Genomic DNA, 21,645 nt, shown 5'->3' with positions numbered 1-21,645 from the left:
ATGCACTCAATGGCAGCACTGCTCAAGCAGGGCATGTTCCCATTTCCTGCTTATCTGCTCATTTCTCTAGATTGCTGGCACAGGGATTTGGTCTGAAATTGTGGTGAAAGAGACTGAGGAATTGATCTGACTGCAAAATAAGTTAATTGCTTTTTTTTCCAGGCCATATTTAGGGATGTCAGTTGGTTGTTTTTCAAGTGACTGTGTCTAGAATGCACATATCTGAAGCCACAGTTAATTAAGTGAATCACAACCTTCCTTACTGATATTTATGATTTTTGAGTATTTGTTTGTGCCCTGTCACATATTTACTCCTCAGTAATTGCTTATCAAAGGACATGTACATAATTATCTATGGTTTTCAGTCATTCAGAGCACTGCTCTTTTATTGTTGTTTGTCCTCTGAACTCATTGAGCATGTGCTGAGGAATGGAGGTTTTTTTGTATCATGGTTATACAACTAATTGTGTTTGAATTGCTTTGGTGGTATTTAGTTGTTTTGTTGAAGGGGAGTGCAATACATGGAGGTTCATATAAAAATTCATCCAGCATGCTGTTTAGATTATTTAAGCACTTTAAAATTGTTGAAAATGAAATTAATAGTGGGAGTTGAGAAAGCAGGAAGCTTTAAGTAGTGTCAGCCATTGGGAGCATACTTGGTTTCTGTACCACACATGAGTCATCTACCAGTTTGGTTTTTATATATATGACATAAATTATCAAATATTAGGCAAAGTGCACTTGAAATATTTACTGTGGCCTTTTCCATTCTTCTTTATGAAGGAGTGCAGCTTTTGTGAAGATCCTCGTTTTGCCAGAACTGGTGTATGCATCAGTTGTGATGCTGGGATGTGCAGAGCTTATTTCCATGTGACCTGTGCTCAGAAGGAAGGCCTCCTCTCAGAAGCAGCAGCAGAAGAGGTAGGTATGGAAAGGGTAGAATAAAAAATCTCTATTGAAAGCTTATGGAGATGACCTGAAATGGTAGCTTTTTGTTCACAGGTCCTGAACAAAGTTTTTAAGTAGCTAACAAGTAAGGGAGTAAGAGAACTGTACAGGGAGAGCCCTTCACCAAATTGTCCAACTCTGAGCGTCTTTTGAAACTGACTGGAAAAAGGGATAGAGAAAGTTAATGCAGAAGTTGGCTTAATAGACTGTCAGTCAATACAGACAGGGATTCTATTTCCTAAACTTCACATAGGGTGACATACTGACCTAGCTGTTTGTGTAGTACAGTAATCTGTTTCATACCGAATAGGAAACTTGAGACATTAAAAATATTTCTAATGCCACTTTTTCATGCATGTTTTCCTGTATTCACTTCAAATTCTGGTACATAGATATGACTTTCCTTGTCATAACATTAATCTTGGGTATCAGAATAAAAAGCAAGTATTTATAACCTCCTGATAACTTCTTAATATCTTTTCTTAACAGTTTTTTTCCCTGTAATATGATCTAAAGCAGTTCAGATTTGAAGTTTCTACTTCCTGATTCATTTTTATGGTATAAGTACTTTTAGGTTGTCCAATTTCATCCTGATAAATATCATTTGGATTAAGCCTGTCATGTTCATAGCTTCACAATTTAGTTCTTTGCCTTAGGAAGTGGCACAGGTAACACAAAAACAAGCTTTATTTTCACTGTTGATATTGACACTTTCGTTTCTGAAAACAGTGGACCACTAAGGGATTCACCAAGGAATCACAAAATAATTTCTTCTGTTGGACCAATAAATAGGAAGATAGCACATTGTTGTTGTCCTTAATAGATTATGTGTAAGGTTGAGTCTTTAAATGCCCTATGTGAATTCCCTCTGGATATATGTATTTGCTTGCCTTTCCAACTTAAAATTTTGTTACATGTTGTCTGTAGTCAAATTTTTAATCAAGGTCTCACACAATCTCATGTTAGGGCACAGCTAATTTTTGAAGTAAGCTGTCTCATGTGAAAATAAAATATGCTTGTTAGGAAAGAGTAAGTTTTATTAGTCTATGCATGTTAGGGCACAGCTAATTTTTGAAGTAAGCTGACTCATAATGTGAAAATAAAATGTGCTTGTAAGGAAAGTCAGAGTAAATTTTATTAGTCTATATTTTATAAGTGGAATAAAGGGAAATTTGATAGGCAGGTAATTTATTAATATTTTATTACTTTATGAAGGAAGACTGCTTTAAGTTTTTCTTAGTCTGTAGATTTATGATGTTGTTTGTACATTTTTGAAAGTACAAAGGCAATTAAATGTATTTCTCAAACCATGTCTCTTCATGGTTCAGATATTTGTAGTCTGTTTGCGGGGTTTGCAGATGCTGAAAGTTGCTATAAACCTAGCCATGATAGTGTGCAGATATGATGGAATGAAAAATGGGAAAAAAATCATCTGAGAGATGATAAATCATGTGAGGGTATAGCCACCAAAATGGTTGGAAAAATGTTAGAGAAACCAAGTATATTGCTTTTGATAGTATTCAGAATTATTATGCACTTGCAGGATTTAATTTAAAAGGCAAAGTGAATCAACAGGAAATTAATACATGTTATATGTTAAAGGGATTTGTACTTAGCAATTTATTTTTCTGGGATTTCTTTCCTGGGAATGCAGATACAGTACAGAAATTGACTAGGAGAGAGTTAAATCATTAATGCATTTTAAAATGTTTAGAATCATGCAATAAAAACAATGGAAAACACCCTATATGGTAATTTACATCAACATGACAAGATTGATTTAGAAACACACTTTTTAGTTGTTTTTAAAAACATGCCTATTTGAAAATGTGAACTAATCGCCAGAATGTTTGTGCTGTTCAGAACCCTTTGGCCTTACTTTGTCTCACTCTATTTTCATTCCTTCCCCTTTGTTTTTTCTGAAACAGGATATAGCTGACCCTTTTTTTGCTTATTGTAAACAGCATGCGGACAGGTTAGACAGAAAATGGAAGCGGAAGAACTACTTGGCTTTACAATCTTACTGTAAAATGTCCTTGCAGGAAAGAGAAAAGCAGCTTTCACCAGAAGCTCAGGTATTGTACTCGTGACACAAATGCCTCTGTACTAATAATCCACGTTAAACAAGACAGAAATTAAGAGAAGGTAAAAGTTATTATAGTAGAAAATTAAATGTGGAATATATTGATAGTGCTTGGTTATTTAACAGCGCACTGAGCTGTTTGTAGGGTTTGGTCTCTAAGAACAATTATCTCTGTAAATGATGCAGTTATATTTCATATATATTATATATCTATTTCAATAAATACCAAATATCTGTGCTTGTCTGAATTGAAAAATATTACTTTGTTTTTGAGGTAAAAAGTTGGTAATTTCTTTTTCATTGTAATTCATAGATTTTGTTTAATATTTTCTTCAAGATTCTCAAGAAAAAAGGCCAGAAAAAATTAGACATTTCTATTTTTATCTAAATTTCCAATTTTGTAGGTCTAAGTGGAATTCTGTGTACCAGTTGTTTTCATAGTAAAGACTTCCTAGGAAAAGAAATAATGTATGCAAAGAAGTGAGTCTGTGCTACTGTGTGGGAGTTGTCTGAAAGCCTTAGGCAAGTCTGTATCCCTGTCTAGTGACAGATCCATTTAAAACTGTTTAGTTACTGCAGAAGCTGAACTGATAAAAGTCGTGTTGATACAAAGGTTTCAATTCCTCTGAGGGAATCTGCATACTTTCATGTTTCAATGTGTGTCCTTTATTTATCTTTTCTGATTCTGAGGAATTTCTAGCATAGTTTGCTTCACTGCTTCGACTGAACTACGTTCCATGGAAGAATCACACCTGTGCAAAAAAGCAGCTTGTTACCTAAACAAAACTTGCCTAATTTATTTGTAGAAAGTAGCAGATGCTGTAAATAATGGAAATGATTTATGGGCCAAGATTATCTGCTTTTTTTCTGAAGTGAGAATAATAGTGTAATGATAAGAAAATATTGTTTCATATTATCAAACTTTTATTTTTAGAAGTCTTGCCTGTCCAGTTCTTCAGAGATTTTTGAATAGGAGAATATTAATTTAAAATGACCTATGCTGTTGAGAATGAGCATGAGCAAATTTGTACCGTAGAAGAATTGTGAATAAAATATTTTTTTGGGTATTGAACTTCATGTAGCTTGATTTAAAACTGGTTTCATAATGCTTGCTGAATATACTCAGCTCTCAGTTATGTGAAATGTACCTGTGTAATGGAGACATTACAATAATATGAACACTGCCCGATATGATGGTAAGTGCTGGTTGTGCAATATCAGTTTAGATCCAGCAGGACTTATTAGCTCTGTTTTCAGGCATGTATTAAGCAGTGATGCTAATGCTGATAAGTTCCCAGCATTTCCTTTTCTCTCCCCTCTTTTTCCCAAACCAAAACTCTGCAATTTTTTAATATAAATTATTTAGATTAAAATTTTTGAAACTGAAAAATGACTGCTGAAAACTGCAGGTGGAGTCACTTGACATAGTGTCATAGGCACCTTAAATCAAAGGTGACGACTTCATGCGTTTTGTACAAGCACATGTTTTCATTCTTTCTGGCTTTGGTATTGTACAGCAGTGGCTGTAGGTGGACCTGTTGTCTGCTGCTGTGGGTCCAAGAAAAAAGCCACTGGGGTCAGAGCTGGCCTGTAAGCTATATTTGCTTTGTTTCTTGGTCATAAATTTCCAAGACCTAGTAAGGTAATGTGTTAAACTGTCTGCAGTACTACCTTCAGTGATTCTGTTTGAAATCAGAGATGTTCCTTAACCATGGAGTGTATGTATATGCACACTTTTTGCTTTTGTCTCAGGAGTATCTTACACCATATGGTGGGGCAGTCACATTAGTTTAGTTTCTTCTTTGTGCAGGCAAGTAAACAGCTTCTAACTGATAGTCAGCTGGAGTTTTGCCTCTGAAGGTTTGTATGTTGATGTCAGTTTCTGCCAGAATTGCCACTTCATAGAGTTCCCTCAAGACAGTGTTTTCCAACTGTCAGTAACAGCTTGATCTTCTGGGGTAGATCTCCCAGATGGTCACAAATATACAGATGTCATCAACAATATATATTGCGAGTTTCTCTTGTCTGCTTCACTTCTGTTTGGGTTGTGTTCTTGACAAATTATAATCAGGAAGTTTAACATTTATAAAGAGAAGTGGCACTGAGAAAGGAGTTCCTACAAAAGTATGTCAAATATGGTACAAATGCTCTTCATTAACTTGTGTTGCTCATGAAAATATCAATTTAATGTGTATCTAAATGTATATGTGGTAGGTCATCCAAAGCTTCTACCAGTAGTGAGTTTTCACAGTCCCATCAAACTGTTATTATTGGAAGGGGCTGTCTCAAAGCCAGCAGTCATCTGTTGCTTTCATCAATGGAGAAATCTCATCAAGAAATGTGTACGTAGCTCCAAAACCTAGTGAAAGGATAGTGTCATTTGTGTGTGCACTTTGAGGTAAAATGGAATGTCTGTATCAGCATCTGTTTCTTGAGCTGTAGAGCTCTGGAGTGAAAATGGCATTGATTAGATTGTGCAGCTTTTAAAATGAAAATAAAATGTGGATGTGTTCCAAATTATAACTCAAAACTAATTTTGAATTGTTCCTTGATGGCTTTAATTTGTGGAATTCTTCACTGCAGGCTCGAATCAATGCCAGGCTGCAGCAGTATCGTGCCAAGGCGGAGCTGGCGCGCACCACCAGGCCCCAGGCCTGGGTTCCCAGGGAGAAGCTGCCGCGGCCGCTCACCAGCAGCGCTTCGGCCATACGGAAGCTCATGCGCAAAGCCGAGCTGATGGGAATTAGCACAGACATTTTTCCAGTGGATACTTCAGATACAAGTTCCAGTGTTGATGGAAGAAGAAAACATAAACAGCCAGCTCTCACTGCTGACTTTGTGAATTATTATCTTGGTAAGGGTCAAAAGATCTTATTTTTCTCAATGGAAAGGTATCACTGCTGCATTGTGCTATCTTCTATTTCATTGGCTTTTTTATTTTTGTTGTATTTAATTGTTTACAGCAGTTAAATATGGATTATGATTTCATTTTAGGTCAGATATATTATTGCTTGGAGTCTCTGTTTACACAGAAAGCTTTTTTTTTTAAAGACACTTCAGAAAATAATAAAATCTTTCAAATATAAACAGGAGACTAAACTGTCTTTAAGAAAGGAGTATGTAACTTCTGGCATAATATTTTTCCCTTAAATTCTTCTCCATTTCTATGTGGAATAGCATGACTTTTTGACTGTTTGCTAGATGCTGATCAAAGTTCATCATTTGAACAACTACAATATTTATGCAGCAAAATACAAATGTTTTAACTATTCGTTCTACTTAGTGTGTGTATTAAACCTCTAGGCCATAGCTTTGTGTATTGTTGTAGTTTTTTACTCTAGATTGCATCACTTTTTCATTGCATAAGTCTTGAAAATGTGTATTCAAGAATAGGAAATAATGCCTAAAAGTTTTCTTTTAAATAGAGAGAAATATGCGCATGATTCAAATTCAGGAGAATATGGCTGAACAGAAGAACATCAAGGATAAGTTAGAAAATGAGCAAGAAAAACTTCATGTGGAGTATAATAAGGTAAAGAACAAGGGGTGATAAACCCTTGTACCATTTTAGTATTGCTGCTATTAACTTTAAAAGAATTTTTCTTTCCGTGGAAAAAAAAATTGGAGAAAAATGTAAGATACAAACTATTGATCTTCTAAAAGTAATGTTTAAAAACTTATTTTTTCTTTTAAAAATATTCAGTAGTCTGTCTTCTCCCATACAAATAATATCAATTCCTAAAATGTGATATGTTGACTGGACACAAGTTCTTTAGATCCTACTGAGAGCTCCAGTAACAAATTGCACATGGACCTGTTTGAACCTGCCTGATTCTCTGCTTGTAGCCCCACTTGATAACTGGCAATCTGTGATACTCAAGAGTGTTATTTATTTATTTATGTCAACTACAATTCCAGCTGGGCTTAGTTTTAATGACTTAACTAATTTTTCAGACAGAAATAGTCAGTATTTACACCTCCACAGTGTCCTCTGAATGATTTTTAGGGTATAACAAATTTTATGCCCATAAATTATGGCTTTGCTCCCCCAAAATGTTGTTAATGTAATTTTTTATTGACTCATCATTATGATTAAAAATAACTTTTTATATTTTTACCAAATATTTATTTCAATATTAAGTTATTTTAACTATAACATAGATATAGTGTACCTTTTGTGACAGATGATATGCTGCAGTTCTTGCTGAATTCAACCGCCTATTAAGTGATAGTTAATGATGTTACTATGGTGTTACTGTTAATTCCTAAACTGTTTGGTGTGTGTTTTAAGTGAGAGCATATGGAAAATGTAGCAGCAGATCCATGTGAACTGCCCAGAAATGATAAAGGAAAAGGAAATTGGGCCTGGGGCTTTTAACCAAATTAACAGTTACCTCCCAAAATACACAACATAACGGTTAGTTCCAGAAGAAAAAGAAACGCTTTTTTTTTTGTTTACAGCCTTTACTTTTAATTTTTTCTCTTTCTGTGAATGTGAGTGTGGCAGAAGACAGTTTTGATTTGTTGTCTATTTTTTTTTTTCCTTTAAATTTTCAGCTGTGTGAGTCCTTGGAAGAGCTACAAAATATGAATGGAAAACTGCGAAATGAAGGGCAAGGAATTTGGGCTCTGCTAGGTAGAATCATTGGACAGGTTAGTTGGTTCCTTGTCTCGCTTTACAGAAAAAACAGTAGAACAGGTTTTCCAAGAATAGGCCTTTTAGTTTCTGCCACTTCTATGGCCTAATAAATTTATTTGATTTGATCAGACCCAGGCTTTACTCTGGGGATAATACTTCCTGATTGAAGTACCTAGACTTCTGCAAACCACCTACTAGGAACATGTAGCTTAATTTTGTTGTTGTAATACTTGTTTGTGCTTGTTTGCAAAATTCTTTCATTTGTTGTAAGTGATTGACCTGTCATTTGTGATGAACTTTAGTATGAAGCATGAGTTAATCCTTCTGTTTTTGTCTCCAGTTGTCTATAGTTACTGTAGGCTTCAAATGATATGTTAACTCTTTATGGCTTTTATGAGATAAAAATCCTTTTAAGTGCAGTATTTATGTAATGGTATGTAACTAGGCAGAAGAGACTATTCTGATCAAATGAATATACATATCTAGGACAACAGAAGATTAGGGTTGCTTCCTGTTGCCAGCAATTATCTTTGTTCCCATTGATATGGGAAAAAAGAGAAGTGAAGATTTTTGATGTGTTTTCATATATGTTTATGTCAGAGATATTAAATAGAAATGGACATTTTGGATTTGGGAGAGAGATTACAATGATTTCCAGTTATGATATAAGATTGAAGAAACTGTTCACTGTGGAAATGCAGACACACAATTATTCACAATTTTGGTACTCCCTTTGTTGCTGTTGAGTTTGTGCTGCTGTTCTGAAAATGAACCTTACACTTTCTTTGTGCAGTAATAGTTCCTAAGATATACAACCTTTTACTAGCTCCATTTGTCTGTCTACCTCTCCTACTTGCAAAGAAGAATTCTTGCATAACATATCTTTTAAACCAAGATAATTTTTCCTTCCTTTGAGTAAGTATTCGCAAATGTATTTCCTGATGCAAATGTTACTCAATTTGGAAAAAAAAAAGGGAAAGAAAAGCTGAGCAGAATTCATTTACACAGCTTGCATGACATTTTTTTCCAGTTGGTTGAACAGATGCAGACCCATGGGGCTGCTGAGAAATGACTTTGATAGATGGCTGCTGTCTGAGAAGCCAGCATACTGCAGATAGTAGAAACCCAACAAGAGTCTGGTCTGCTTTGTGAAGGGCTTGGTCCAATAAGATAATTTTTCTAATTAACCTGTCGAGCACCAGTGTAGCTGCGATGCTGGGGAAGATAAACTGCCTCAGTATTCTGCCACTTTCATGAATCTGCCATTGCTTGTTTCAGCTTCCTGGAGAAATGCATCTTTGTCCATCCCTATATTGGAAGCTTGAAGAAAAATTCTAAAAGCTAGTCTTTCTGTGTGTTTCTTACTGACTTGAAAAAATGACTGTAAGGCTACTTTATATTTCAAAATCATACTGGGATAAATGTGTAGTCTGTAAAATAGTTAGCTAAGCAATCTTCCACTCATTATGTGTCTTGTTCTTCATGCTCTGAGATTAGAGGAATATTATTCAGAAGTGTCAAGACTCATGTGTATTGCATTTCTTCAAATCCAATAGAAATTGAACATACCAGCAATTTTACGAGCTCCTAAGGAAAGGAAACCAAGTAAAAAGGAAGGAGGAACACAAAAGGCATCTACACTTCCGGCAGTACTTTATAGGCAAGTAATTAAATATTGAGATCATAGATACAGTATCTAGTAATTTATAATTTCAGAAAAGTGTTCTGAGAAACTTGTTTGCTTCGGTTTTTAATTTAAAAATGCTTTAAAGTTGTCTATATGTTTTTAATTATTTTTGAAGGTTAAGTTGAATAGTGGTCAATTCTTCACCCTACCACACATGAGTAAAGTTTGAGTGTTTTTGCTAATTTAACAGCAGTGCTTTAAGGACAAAACTATCTCCTTGCATCTGAAGTAGAAGAGTCCTTTGTTTTTTTGATGTGAAAACTACCTGCACTTTCTTCTTTGAATGCAGTCATCTGAGTGGATGATTTTGAGAACAGGGATGGTGCTGTTTAGTCATGATTCCTGGATGCACAAAACACTTGTCATATAAGAATTCTCACTTTTTGCTTGTGCTAAATTTCCCTACTTCTATTTTTTATTAATTCCCAAGGTTATGAAATGTATTCACTTACTCTGTTGTAGCTTTTCTCCTCTTCCATAAGCTGTGAAGCTATTGACTGGGTTTTTATTAAATGTCATAGTGGGACACAAACTAGATCCCAAACTGTGACTGTGCAAAATACATGCCTGTCATCTAGGATATTCTTTTCTCACCACAGCTGAGGAGTGACGTGGTCTATTGCTTATATAGAGAGCAGCAGCCAGACATCCAGCCACAGCAAGTAGTGTCTTGCCCAGCTAGAAGGCTAAAGGAAGAGGATGATTTTTACACAAGCAAAAATTAATTTTAGTGCTGCAAGAGGTAGAAATCTTGAAAACGTGGCAGTGGACTGAAGATTTGGCAATTTTCATGTACATAAATAATTGGAGTCATGCTTCACCAATTCTGTTTCATTCAAATGCACTTAGTTCCTCCCATGTTGTAGTGCAATCAGTGAACCCCTATTTTTTCAAAATAACTAAAATTTCAATTACACTAAAATAATAATAAAAAGGAAGTGTAATTTCTAATAAGTAACATTGCCCAGGACAGCAGCAGCATAGACCTGTTTCAAGGTGGTTACCTGCATAAGTGTGTGATACATTATCAAGATTGCTACTAGCAGCATAATTTTGTGTTTACACATTTGTTATATTTTTTTCACTTGCCACTGGTATATTTTGCTGAAGTAATGAGTGATTACTAAAGTATTAGAAGTCCTCAGAATTTTAATTTAAAGCCATTTTTTGCTAACTCTGACTAGCAGCCTTTTATGCTTTTACTGTACATGGGTAGAGGCTCCTTAAAAAAACTCCTCCAAAATTAGTCCAAAAAGTAATTATGCACTTAAATGATACATTTAAATTGAAGTTGCCATGTGTTTGTATTGAAACTGGGGAATGTGCTGGGGTGTATAGTTTGTTCTTTATGAGTATGTAATTATAATGTTTTTCTGCTGCGTGCATGAAAAGTTGTGGAATTTGCAAGAAGAACCATGATCAACACCTGCTGCTACTTTGTGACACTTGCAAACTTCATTATCATCTTGGTTGCCTGGATCCACCTCTTACAAGGATGCCAAGGAAGACCAAGAACAGTTACTGGTAAGAACAGTTAATGTGTTGTCCTGTGCTGTCTCTGTACTTAAAGTAGGATGTAAATGTGAACACATTTGCAAATTCCAAATGGATTACACATTGCTTTAACGCAGTTTGAGCAGTTTTTTTGTTTTCAGGTTATTAGCAGTGATGTTTCAAGGTTGAAAAAAAGAAGTTATAAAGACTTTCTCATTATTAGCCACTCTGTAAAAATAGGTTATAGCTGTAATTTTCTTGGGTTTTGAATTCATCTGTGATTGTTACTACTGCAGTATAACAGCTGTAGGAAATGATAGGCTAATACTTTTGGGAAATGAAAGACTTGGTTTTCTGCTTATGGTAGGACTCAGATAAGCAACTCTCTATTTGGATCTTCAGGCAAATACTTGTAGTATTTTTAAATAAACTTGTAAGTAGTAGCTCTCTTTATTGCAATATGGGAAGTATTGGATTTACTGCTGTCTTAGGACTCAAGTGTACAATGACAGATGTTCTTAACTGTACTTACTGCAGTTACAGTTCCATGAATTAAAGTTTTTTCATGCTTGTGGAGCAGAACAAAAGCTAAGTTGTGCAATGGAGAAATGATAAGGTGACAGAGGTTCTGATTTCCAAACTGTCATAAAATCAGCTTGCTCTGCTCTGTAGTGTTAGCAGTCTGTTTAAACTGCTCTGAAATGTGTTATAACAAACTCAGAAACAGTTTGTAGCTGGCAAGAAGTTGGAGTACAGCATCTCAAGGAGTCATTCACCGCCTTGTCTGAATGTTAAGGTACAAAGGCAAAATACTATAAGAATTTCTTCTAAACAGTAAACCTATTTTAACAGAAAAAGATTATTTTCTGGTTTTCTTCATATATCTGATTTTTTTATTTAGCAACTTGCGTAAAACATTTACTTCAGCCATCTTTTTGGTTAGTTTTGAAGATTGTGTGCACAAGATGGTGAGTACATGAAATGGGAGGCCTCTCTTTTTTATATCTTATTGTTACAAAACCTGGATTTACCTCAGTAAATGTGCTTAGCAAATTAATAGAGATTTCATTTAAAAGATAAAAATCTCAAAAAGGTTTTCACCATCACTAATACTTTCCTGAACCTAATTTTCTTTTAATTATTTACTGTAGTGCGTTGTTAGACTTTTGATCTCTTTAGTCAAATTTGCCAAGTAGTTATTTTATGTGGAAGTTTGTATTTTTTTTTATAATTTTTAGATAGCTTCTTCACTTACGCAGGAGATCTGATTTTTATTAGCTTTTTAACAAAGTTGAAAAAGCTCACTAAAAGCTATAAGTCCAAAAGATATAAGACTAATTCTCAGTAGGTGTTAAAGGCAGGATAGGTCAGGTTAGGTAGTAAAGCTCTTTCATTTCAAAGCTATAACTTAGCTTTGTTATGAATTTCATGCCTCACTTATATCTCAGATCACAAACTTGGCTTTTACTTCTAATTAGCTCAGGCATATTCTGGAGTGTGAGATGATAGCAGACAAATTGAGCTGCATTGATTGCATTCTTTTCATCATTGAACATTCCTTTATGCATTCTTTTCAGGATCAGTAGAGAGCATATAGAACAGACCCTTAATCCAAGTTTGAGTTCAGCAGGTTTTTCCTCCCCTGCTGTTTTGAATACAATTTTGTCTTTTGATTAAGATATGAAGAAAAGTACATATTTTTTTTAGATGGGGGCCGTGTACTTTTCAGATATTTGTATAGGATGTAATAGGAACATAGCAGAAAAATAAAATTGGTGTAGTGGGAAATTCTGTGAAACACTAGGCAGATTGAAAGACTTTTTTTAAGAGCGGTTGAAAAACATTTTATTATTTTTTAAAATAGTAATAAAGAAACAATTAAAAATAATTGTTTCTTTGTTTTTTTCTTTCTATTCCATTATCATTGCTAATAATTTATTCAGAATGGCTAACTTGAGCCCTTGCAAAAGTTTTTATGATTACAGTAATGTACTTTACCAATTTATGTTTATTTGAACAATGAGTACTTTAACATGAGTTTATTCAATAAGCTTCATATGCATGTATTAAATATATTATGTATTTAAAAGCTAATTTGTTGAAGAAAGCACAAATTATATTTTGTTATCTCCATGTTTTTAAAATTTAAAATGAGTTAATAGCTTTAGTCTTAGTGAAATCTTAGTAAGAATTTAGACCTGGTGAGCACCAGTGTTTCATGGGTTACTAGTTTAACTGGTTTAAAACACTTAACACTTAGAACTTTCCGTGTTCAGAGGCATGACTGTTTTCTTCAAGGTAACAGTTATAACACTTCACACATAGTTTGTACCATAGTAAGTTCAAACCCTGCCCTCATTTCAGATGGATTGGAGATGAAGAACATAGAAACTATTTTATATAATAGTACATTAAAGTATTAATTTATGCCTGTTTTGATGCTGTGCTTTCAAAATAGAATCATAGAATATCCTGAGTCAGAGGGATTGAGTCCAACCCCTACCTAGATCAGAAGTTTTAACCATACAATAAAATGCTCTTGTTTACTTTTATTTAAAAACTTGTGGTTTTCAGTTTCTTAGAAATTTTATTCCTTAAACAATTGAATATTTTTTGATTAGCATGTCATCATAATGCTAAGTCTTATCATTATTGCTGATAACTTGTGTGTTTTTATACTCCTGGCCATTCTGGATGTATTTTCCTGGTAGAGAATGATCTTAACTGGTACTAAAGCAATGCACAAGTGTTGACAGACAAGATAATGAATCAAAATCTATTTGTAAAATATTGACATTTTCATTAAGAAAATACTTGACAGCTACTAACAAGGATTAGCTTCTTCTATTGGAATGAGATTGCTGAAAAACAGTGATAACTTCTGGTAGCATATGAAATACTGGGGACTGAGATGGACAAAACAGGGACTAATGGTTGTGTTACGGTTGGTTTATTTTATTTTTGCTGTAGAAGGCCAAGTTATTTTAGTGGTGGCTGCTGTGGGGAATATTTGCCACAGGACAGAATGAGCTGTAGAGTTCCTGACCAGTAGTTCCATGAACACTCATGCAGTTTGTGGACATATTCCTCACCTCATTCATTCAGCACCTCTTTATTCTGAATCACTGGATAGTAATAAAAAAAATTAACTTGTATAAACATGAGTGGAATATGACATTTTTATATACATTTAATATAATATACATATTTATGTATTGTCACTTGTCCCAACTGAAGGATGTCTGGGCTGTTGCAAATGGCAAATTTTCTTTTGTTTTTTTTAAACTCTGTAGCTTTACACTCTGTAAGGTGCTCTTTGAACCTTTTTGACTACTATATTAGGTGTATATATACTGTCGTTTATCTCCACAATAAAAGCAGCCCTGGTTTTTTTCCACCTTCACTATGTCATTTACATGTGTAATTTATAGAGCCTAGGTGTCATCTCGAAGCTGTGGTCCATGTTTCTGGAGTTCAAAGTGACTTAATTCTTTGTAAACATTGTGAGGTGATTTGTCAGAAGTCATGTCTGTGAGACCTGTGTCTTCCTTTTGAAAACAAGCCCCGCTTGTTTTCCTTTCTAAACACCAAGGACAGAACTGTTTTCTGGAAGCACTGTAGTGGTATTTGCTAAGCAATTTGAATACACTCCCAACTCCCAGCTTCTGAGTTAACTTCCCACCTCACAAACATCTTGTTATCTCTGATTCTTGTACCAAGTTAGATTGAAAACACAACAAAATCATACAATTTATTTTTTTCTTCCATAGGCTGTTAGTGCTTAATCGAAGACTTCCTGTATGATTATGAGATTTCAAATCAGTACTGAGAGTTCTTGATGGAACAAACTTCCAGTAATTTTAGCAGTAGGCACATTTTAGAAGTAGGCATATTACTGCCTGTACTGATTTTCCCTGTGGGTCTACATTAGGCAAGTCTAGACTAAAAGCAAAACAAAACCTGTGTACTGAAAGTTGAATCTTTGGCACCATTTCTCCTGCTCTGTTTATGCTGCATAGCAATGCTTGCTAATTTGGAGGTAGTCAAAGATTTTTGCAGTAGTTCTAAAGGTGACCTGCTGTGACAGGTTCTCTGTTCACTGCCTGTCCTTGAAGAGCTGAAATTAAGTGAGCATGACTGTGGCACAGCCAAAAAGAAGTCATGTGGCTGTTTTCTATGACTATATTGGGATTAAACAGCAGACTGGGAAGAGTACTTTAAATTCAAGAACCGTGTTGAAATAAACTATAAGAAGAGCTGAAAAGAGATTGTTTCCAAGTCAGAGGAGTGTGTATCTGTAATAGCTTTTTTGTGGCTCTATGGGAGCTAACAGACAAACTGCTTTGTCTGTTTTGTAATAGGGATGATGAGACGTGGTTGACTATAATAGTAGAGTCTATTCCAGTAAATCAAGAGGTTGCTTGTAAGTTGGTGTTTATAACTCCTTTCTCCCTTTACCTTTGATATATTTGTGAAGTTTTGTTACGTGATTCACACAACACCCTCACCTCCCTCATAGTATGATTTTGCTTTTCTTTTCTAGGTTTTTTGTAATTTTGATTGCTTTTCATTTTTGACTGCTTTCACACTTGCACAACCTGTTTCAGAACAAGCTTGTTCATAAAAACAGAATTTTAGTAACTTGAATGTAGTACCTCATCTTTTGGTCAGGATGTTTCGTGTCTTCCTCAGTAACATATAAGTTACAATGCTTCACGTATGTATTTAAATAGGATAATAGTGAAACTTCAGGACTTTAGTGATCTGCATGGGTATTTTGTGTAGAACTGTCTGAACCTAGGTAGCAGCAAAAAGGTGTCTTTCCCTTGTAATAACAGAGAGATAAAGAACAGGAATTATTTAAATCATACATGCAGGGTGGCAGATCTAAGAAACTGGATTCCCAGCTCTAAATGTTGTTGTAAAACCCTGTGGCTATTTGTTTCTCTTATAACAGTGTCATTTTTAGTGCAGCTCTTAAGTTATGGAGGCTTTCTCTATAATTTATACATGGCACATATTTTTTACCATAATCATGGGAAAAATAAATGCTTTGTAAGAATTGCTCATAGAATTTTTGAACATTTTCATAGATATTGCTTACATCTGCATAAGCAGATGTAATTACTTTCAATTGTGCTTTCCAGTACATAAATTAATGACATGACTGATGCTGCAGTGGTATGGAGGACTGTGCTCTCTGATGGTTACTAAATAGAAATTCACCTTAAAGCTGTGGGTTGGACAGCTTTAAGAACAATGCATCTTATGAAAATAAACTCAAAGTAACTTACAGCTAAGCGGACATGCAAGATTTTGAGGGAATATTGTTACTTAAAACTTCTCTCTCCTTCATCATTAGAGTGCCTTTCTCCATAAAATCTTAAATAATAGTAGTTTGGTCTAGCTGCCCTTATTTACTTAAGTGCATGTGGATACATATTTGTGTGTGTATATTCACTCAAATTTATGTAAACATATAACTCTAAAAAGTGGCATTGTGAAAGCTATTGTACCTTATATTTTTCTATATTCTAGTGTCTTAAGGTCTAGAGGTGTTAACAAGTACTGTGTGTGTAGCAAACTGAGGCTTGTAAAGAGGAGTGTGCTCATTTTATCAAGCACAGAGAACAAAACTCTAAGTAAAGTAAGCTACTCCCTTTTTCCCACCCCTTCTGATAGTGGAGGAGCAATGGGGAGAGATTTACTAAAGCAAATAATAACCACAGCAGTATTAAATGAAAAAGGTATATGAGAGAGAGGGTGTTTTTCACACAAAAGGGTATTCACCTCTGGGAGCAAAAATAATGTTTCCCAAAAATAGTGCTGCTGGACAAAGGCTTTAAGCTGAGGAGAGCCCTTGTAGCTTAGCCTTCCCCTGCCCCAGTGTGAAGAAAGTAGCAAAGAGCTAGGCTGAAACTGAGAAGCCAGATCACTGGCATTGTGCTTCCCGCTGGTTTTCCCAGACCACTGCACTCGGCCGAGTTTGGCAGCATTTGCCCAGCCTGACAAGCTGAGGAGAGCCCTTGCAGCTTAGCCTTCCCCTGCCCCAGTGTGAAGAAAGCAGCAAAAAGCTAGGCTGAAACTGAGAGGCCAGATCTCTGGCATTGTGCTCCCTCTGGTTTTCCCAGACCACTGCACTCAGCTGAGTTCGGCAGCATTTGCCCAGCTCCATTTCTCCATAAAATCTTAAATAATAGTAGTTTGGTCTAGCTGCCCTTATTTACTTAAGTGCATGTGGATACATATTTGTGTGTGTATATTCACTCAAATTTATGTAAACATATAACTCTAAAAAGTGGCATTGTGAAAGCTATTGTACCTTATATTTTTCTATATTCTAGTGTCTTAAGGTCTAGAGGTGTTAACAAGTACTGTGTGTGTAGCAAACTGAGGCTTGTAAAGAGGAGTGTGCTCATTTTATCAAGCACAGAGAACAAAACTCTAAGTAAAGTAAGCTACTCCCTTTTTCCCACCCCTTCTGATAATGGAGGAGCAATGGGGAGAGATTTACTAAAGCAAATAATAACCACAGCAGTATTAAATGAAAAAGGTATATGAGAGAGACGGTGTTTTTCACACAAAAGGGTATTCACCTCTGGGAGCAAAAATAATGTTTCCCAAAAATAGTCTGCTGGACAAAGGCTTTAAGCTGAGGAGAGCCCTTGCAGCTTAGCCTTCCCCTGCCCCAGTGTGAAGAAAGCAGCAAAAAGCTAGGCTGAAACTGAGAGGCCAGATCTCTGGCATTGTGCTCCCTCTGGTTTTCCCAGACCACTGCACTCAGCTGAGTTCGGCAGCATTTGCCCAGCTCCATTCGGTCCCATGCGCCTGACACTGGCACCACATCTCCAGCTCTGGCCACGGTTTTGGGCTCTGTCTGGCTGCTTCTGCAGCACCAGCTCAGGTGAGGGTTTGGAATGCAAAAGGGGACCAGCAATGGCAGAGAGGGGGCTGGAGCCAGCTCATTCCAGCACCTTCTCTCTGGAGGGATCCAAGCAAGATGGCGAATTTTCAGTTTTTGGTGCTAGGCTCTTCCTGCCGAACCCGAGTCCCCAGTGATGATGTGTGTGGTATGGAATTAAACAGTGCTGAAAACTTCATCCCCCTTTTCTCTGTAAGCACAACAAGGAGGAAGAATACAGGGCTATATTCTCATATGCTGGCCCAAAACTGTTTGAAAAGTACAACTGTCTTCCTTGTGCTTTGGCTTTTCATAAAGACTTCATACTTCCATGAGAGAGGGGAGAAACTGTTATCTTTCTTGCAATCTACCCTGTTGTTCTGCTTTTCTAGACCAGCACATGTTCCAAGTGCTTTCATGTGTCTTATTCACCCTGTCTTAAGTTCTTTTGAGATAAGAGGTGATGAATCCTTATAACATTATAATGTAGCCACAATTATCCAATATTTACATATGGAAAAGTTAAATGAGGAAGGTCTTGAGTTAGTCAGGGTTACACTGTCTGTTACCCAATCCAGGACTAGATTCTCTCTATTCTGTCTTGGTCTGTGTAGCAAGCCATGATGACTTCTGGTGTTTTTTGGTATAGCTAGGAGAGATCTGAGATTATAATTCTTGGATTTCTTTGAAAGAACTAGAAAACTAGATGGAAAGTTGATGGCCGTGGTACTGTGTTCGTCCTCACTGAAGTTCAGAGAAGAACTATTCCTGTTGAATGTGTAAATTACAACAAATAGGCTCAAACACAATATGTGTATCTGACTTCGTGCTTTTGTTTATCCATGATGGATATGCTTTCTTGTTGCAAATGTGCATTAAAATTTAACTTCAAATAAAAATACATGGGGTTTTTGTTTTGTTTCCTTTCAAAGCAAATTTGCTCTATCATTTAGATAATTTTAATGTGGTAGTGCCTGTTAATACAAATTAATAGCACAACATTATGTTGATTTTTTTTTTTGGTTGGTATTCTTAAAAAAACTGTTTACTGGGAGAACAGTGGTGAATTGGACTTTATTTGTATGGACTTGTAGTTTTTTTTAATTGGAAGTGTAGTGTGAGAAGTAATTAAAACTAGGTCTGCCAGTGAGTATAATGTTTATGTTTTCATTACCATACTTTTACTGAACATCGACATTTATGACTTTGCATAAGATAATTTTTTACAAATAAAAAGAAGTCGTGATGAATTCCTATCTTGTTAATTCTGTCATGGAGCTTGTTAATAGCATTACTTTAGCATCTCTTAATTTTTGAAGTTCTGATGGTGATTTTGTATTTTTTTCAGAAACTCAATAGGCATTACTTTTCAATTTAGTGTTCCAAGTTTCTTAATATATGTCTCTATCTTCTGTATTTGTAATTTTCTCCTAACTACTTTTTTCAGATTTAAAACCCACTGCCTTAGCAAATACATATTAAAAATTATTTTCATAACAAACACGTCCTCCAAATCCCTGCCACTAAAGCATGCTCTCATTGGAATGAATTCAGGAACATGTCATTATAAAGATTAACAATCTAGACTAGTGGAGGATGCCCCTGCCCATGGCAGGGGGCTGGGAACTAGGTGATCTTTAAGATCTCTTCCAATCCAAACCACTGTATAATTCTATAATTAAACTGCAGCAGCAGCTACAGTAATTAATAGATTAGAGATCAGTGGGCAGCTTTAAAAATGAAGATGTGGTAGAATGAAAATGATTAAATAGGGGGCATTTTTCTTGAAGATTAATTCCCTACTTTCAGAATCTTGGTTTTCAAAGTACTGTCAGGAAAATAAGGACACGTTACTTGTGTTTTGCTTGGTTGCTTAAAATGAAGCATTTTAGATGTCCGTTTGATTTCTTGACTTTTGACTTTTGAATTTATCTTAAACACAAACACTTCAATATGTTTCTTTTTCTGCTCTTGTGACTGCAGTCTTAAAAAGAAAATCTTCTGCTTTGCAGGCAATGCTCGGAGTGTGACCAGGCAGGTAGCAGCGATATGGAGGCTGATATTGCCATGGAAACCTTACCAGATGGGACCAAAAGATCAAGGAGGCAAATTAAGGAACCAGTGAAATTTGTTCCTCAGGATGTGCCAACAGAACCGAAGAAAATTCCAATCAGAAACACGGTAAATGATGGTGGAGTTGATGTGTTGAGGCTCATATTCATAATAATATTGTTTCAGATTACCTACGCTGAGGACATTTTGAATTGATGGATTTCAATTAGATTGATATTTTGTTTTTGTTATAGATACCATTTTCTCATTTTAGTGCTTTATTAGTTGTGGCAAATATTGTTTTACTAAAATAGAAATCTGGGAAACAGTACTTAACTGAAGAGCTGTACAAGCTTAAAAAAAAATTCAGTTTGCACTTAAACTTAGCCTTAATAACTCTTCCTCACTGTAGTAGTAAGGACACTTGCTAGGGTAGATTTAAATACATTGAATTATAGCTGTAAAAATGATTGGTAATTTCCTTATCTAAGGCAGCCTTCTGACTGATTGCACATTTTGCGACTGTCACAAGACCCTGTTTTTTCCGTTTGTTTGGCTGCCTAGTCTTACTAGTCAGTATATAATTTCTTAAACTTTTGTGGGGGATAGAGTTTTGAGAAGACAAGCAAAACTTCTTGCTTCCTGTACTGATGAAATATTTGGCATCTTTCTTTCCTTTGAAAGCAGTAATTCTTTATTAATTACTGTGCATTTTTCATTAAGTTTTGCTGTCCTACTTGCTCAGAAAACAAGGCTTTCATGTGTGATGTGTCGTACCACCTATAAAAAGAACATAAAAATATCAAAGGGCATTTTGGTCCAGGTTACAGTGTGAGTAATTGCCATATCTCTTCAGACATAAATAGTTCATCTTCCAATATATTTTTTAATATCAAGAAATATTACAACCTCTCATGTTAGAGTTAGATAACATCATCTCTCATGCAGCACAACTTCATTTTCTTCACAAAGCTTTCTAGATATTTTATGATATACTAGCATGTTTAACATACACTGATAGGATTAAGCACGTATTTTCCTGACCCAGTCTTAATTGTTTGTTTTAATTTTGGCCACAGCTTTGATTTACCTAATGGCTTCCCTTTCCTGGTCTGTGACTCAGAACTTTTAAGAATGACTCAAGCCAAGCTGATTAATTTAGCTCAAACTGTTAGGAGTGTGAGTAATCCAAAATTAAATTTTGAGAAACTTCTTCTTTATTTTCCTCATTGAGGGAAGGTACCCTTCCTCCTTAGGCAAAAGAGCTCACAGAATCTTACAGCTTCCTGGGTAGGTTGAACTTACTGTTGTTATACTTGTGTTCACACAGAAAGAAGACTTGCCTGGTGTTCTGCTTACTGAACTCTTTGTATCTCATCTGATATTTTTCTTCTTCCTTTCTCTTCTCTTCTCTCTTTTTATACCTAATGTAGTGCCTTGGGGTGTGGAGAATCATGATTCTGGGACTAAAGAGAACTAAAATTATTGCAGGAAAGACATTCACAGTTGTAATAAAAAAGGAGTAATATAAGGCATTGTTCAAAAATCCATAGGAAAACAAGATTGATTGAATACGTGTAATAACTGCCAAAATTCTTCTGTGCAAAATGGAAACAAGTCTGATTGCTCTGAAGAGTTCCCCTCATGCTGCGGTGATTTGGTGCTTCGTATGTTACATAATATATCTAAACACATTGTAGTATGTAATAAAGAGATTAATTGACTTTCAGTGGCATACTGTGTTGTCACTGTATGGTGTTACACTGTGGGAAAATACTGCTATCAGTCTAAGAAAGATTGTTCCTCTGCTTGAATTTTCTGTCTTTGTTTCAGTTCTCTCC

The 21,645-nt window shown here is 35.5% G+C and overlaps 1 protein-coding gene across 4 annotated transcripts in view; it reads left to right on the top strand.

The window, feature by feature from the left end:
• The window catches only part of PHF14 (PHD finger protein 14), a 160,639-nt gene that overhangs the window by 33,177 nt on the left and 105,817 nt on the right, over positions 1-21,645 (top strand). For all 4 annotated transcript variants that reach the window (XM_039709696.1, XM_039709676.1, XM_039709685.1 and 1 more), the window contains exons 7-14: positions 784-921; positions 2,877-3,023; positions 5,615-5,885; positions 6,457-6,563; positions 7,589-7,684; positions 9,227-9,330; positions 10,750-10,881; positions 19,765-19,933. In XM_039709696.1, the coding sequence (XP_039565630.1) occupies positions 784-921; positions 2,877-3,023; positions 5,615-5,885; positions 6,457-6,563; positions 7,589-7,684; positions 9,227-9,330; positions 10,750-10,881; positions 19,765-19,933 (1,164 nt within the window). The remainder of the gene's footprint in view (positions 1-783; positions 922-2,876; positions 3,024-5,614; positions 5,886-6,456; positions 6,564-7,588; positions 7,685-9,226; positions 9,331-10,749; positions 10,882-19,764; positions 19,934-21,645) is intronic.

This window comes from Passer montanus, unplaced genomic scaffold (assembly GCF_014805655.1).
Source record: "Passer montanus isolate IOZ18808 unplaced genomic scaffold, ASM1480565v1 scaffold10, whole genome shotgun sequence".
Classification (NCBI taxonomy): Eukaryota; Metazoa; Chordata; class Aves; order Passeriformes; family Passeridae; genus Passer; species Passer montanus.
The sequence above is the reverse complement of the archived record's forward strand: the minus strand, read 5'-3'. Positions and strand labels throughout refer to the sequence as shown.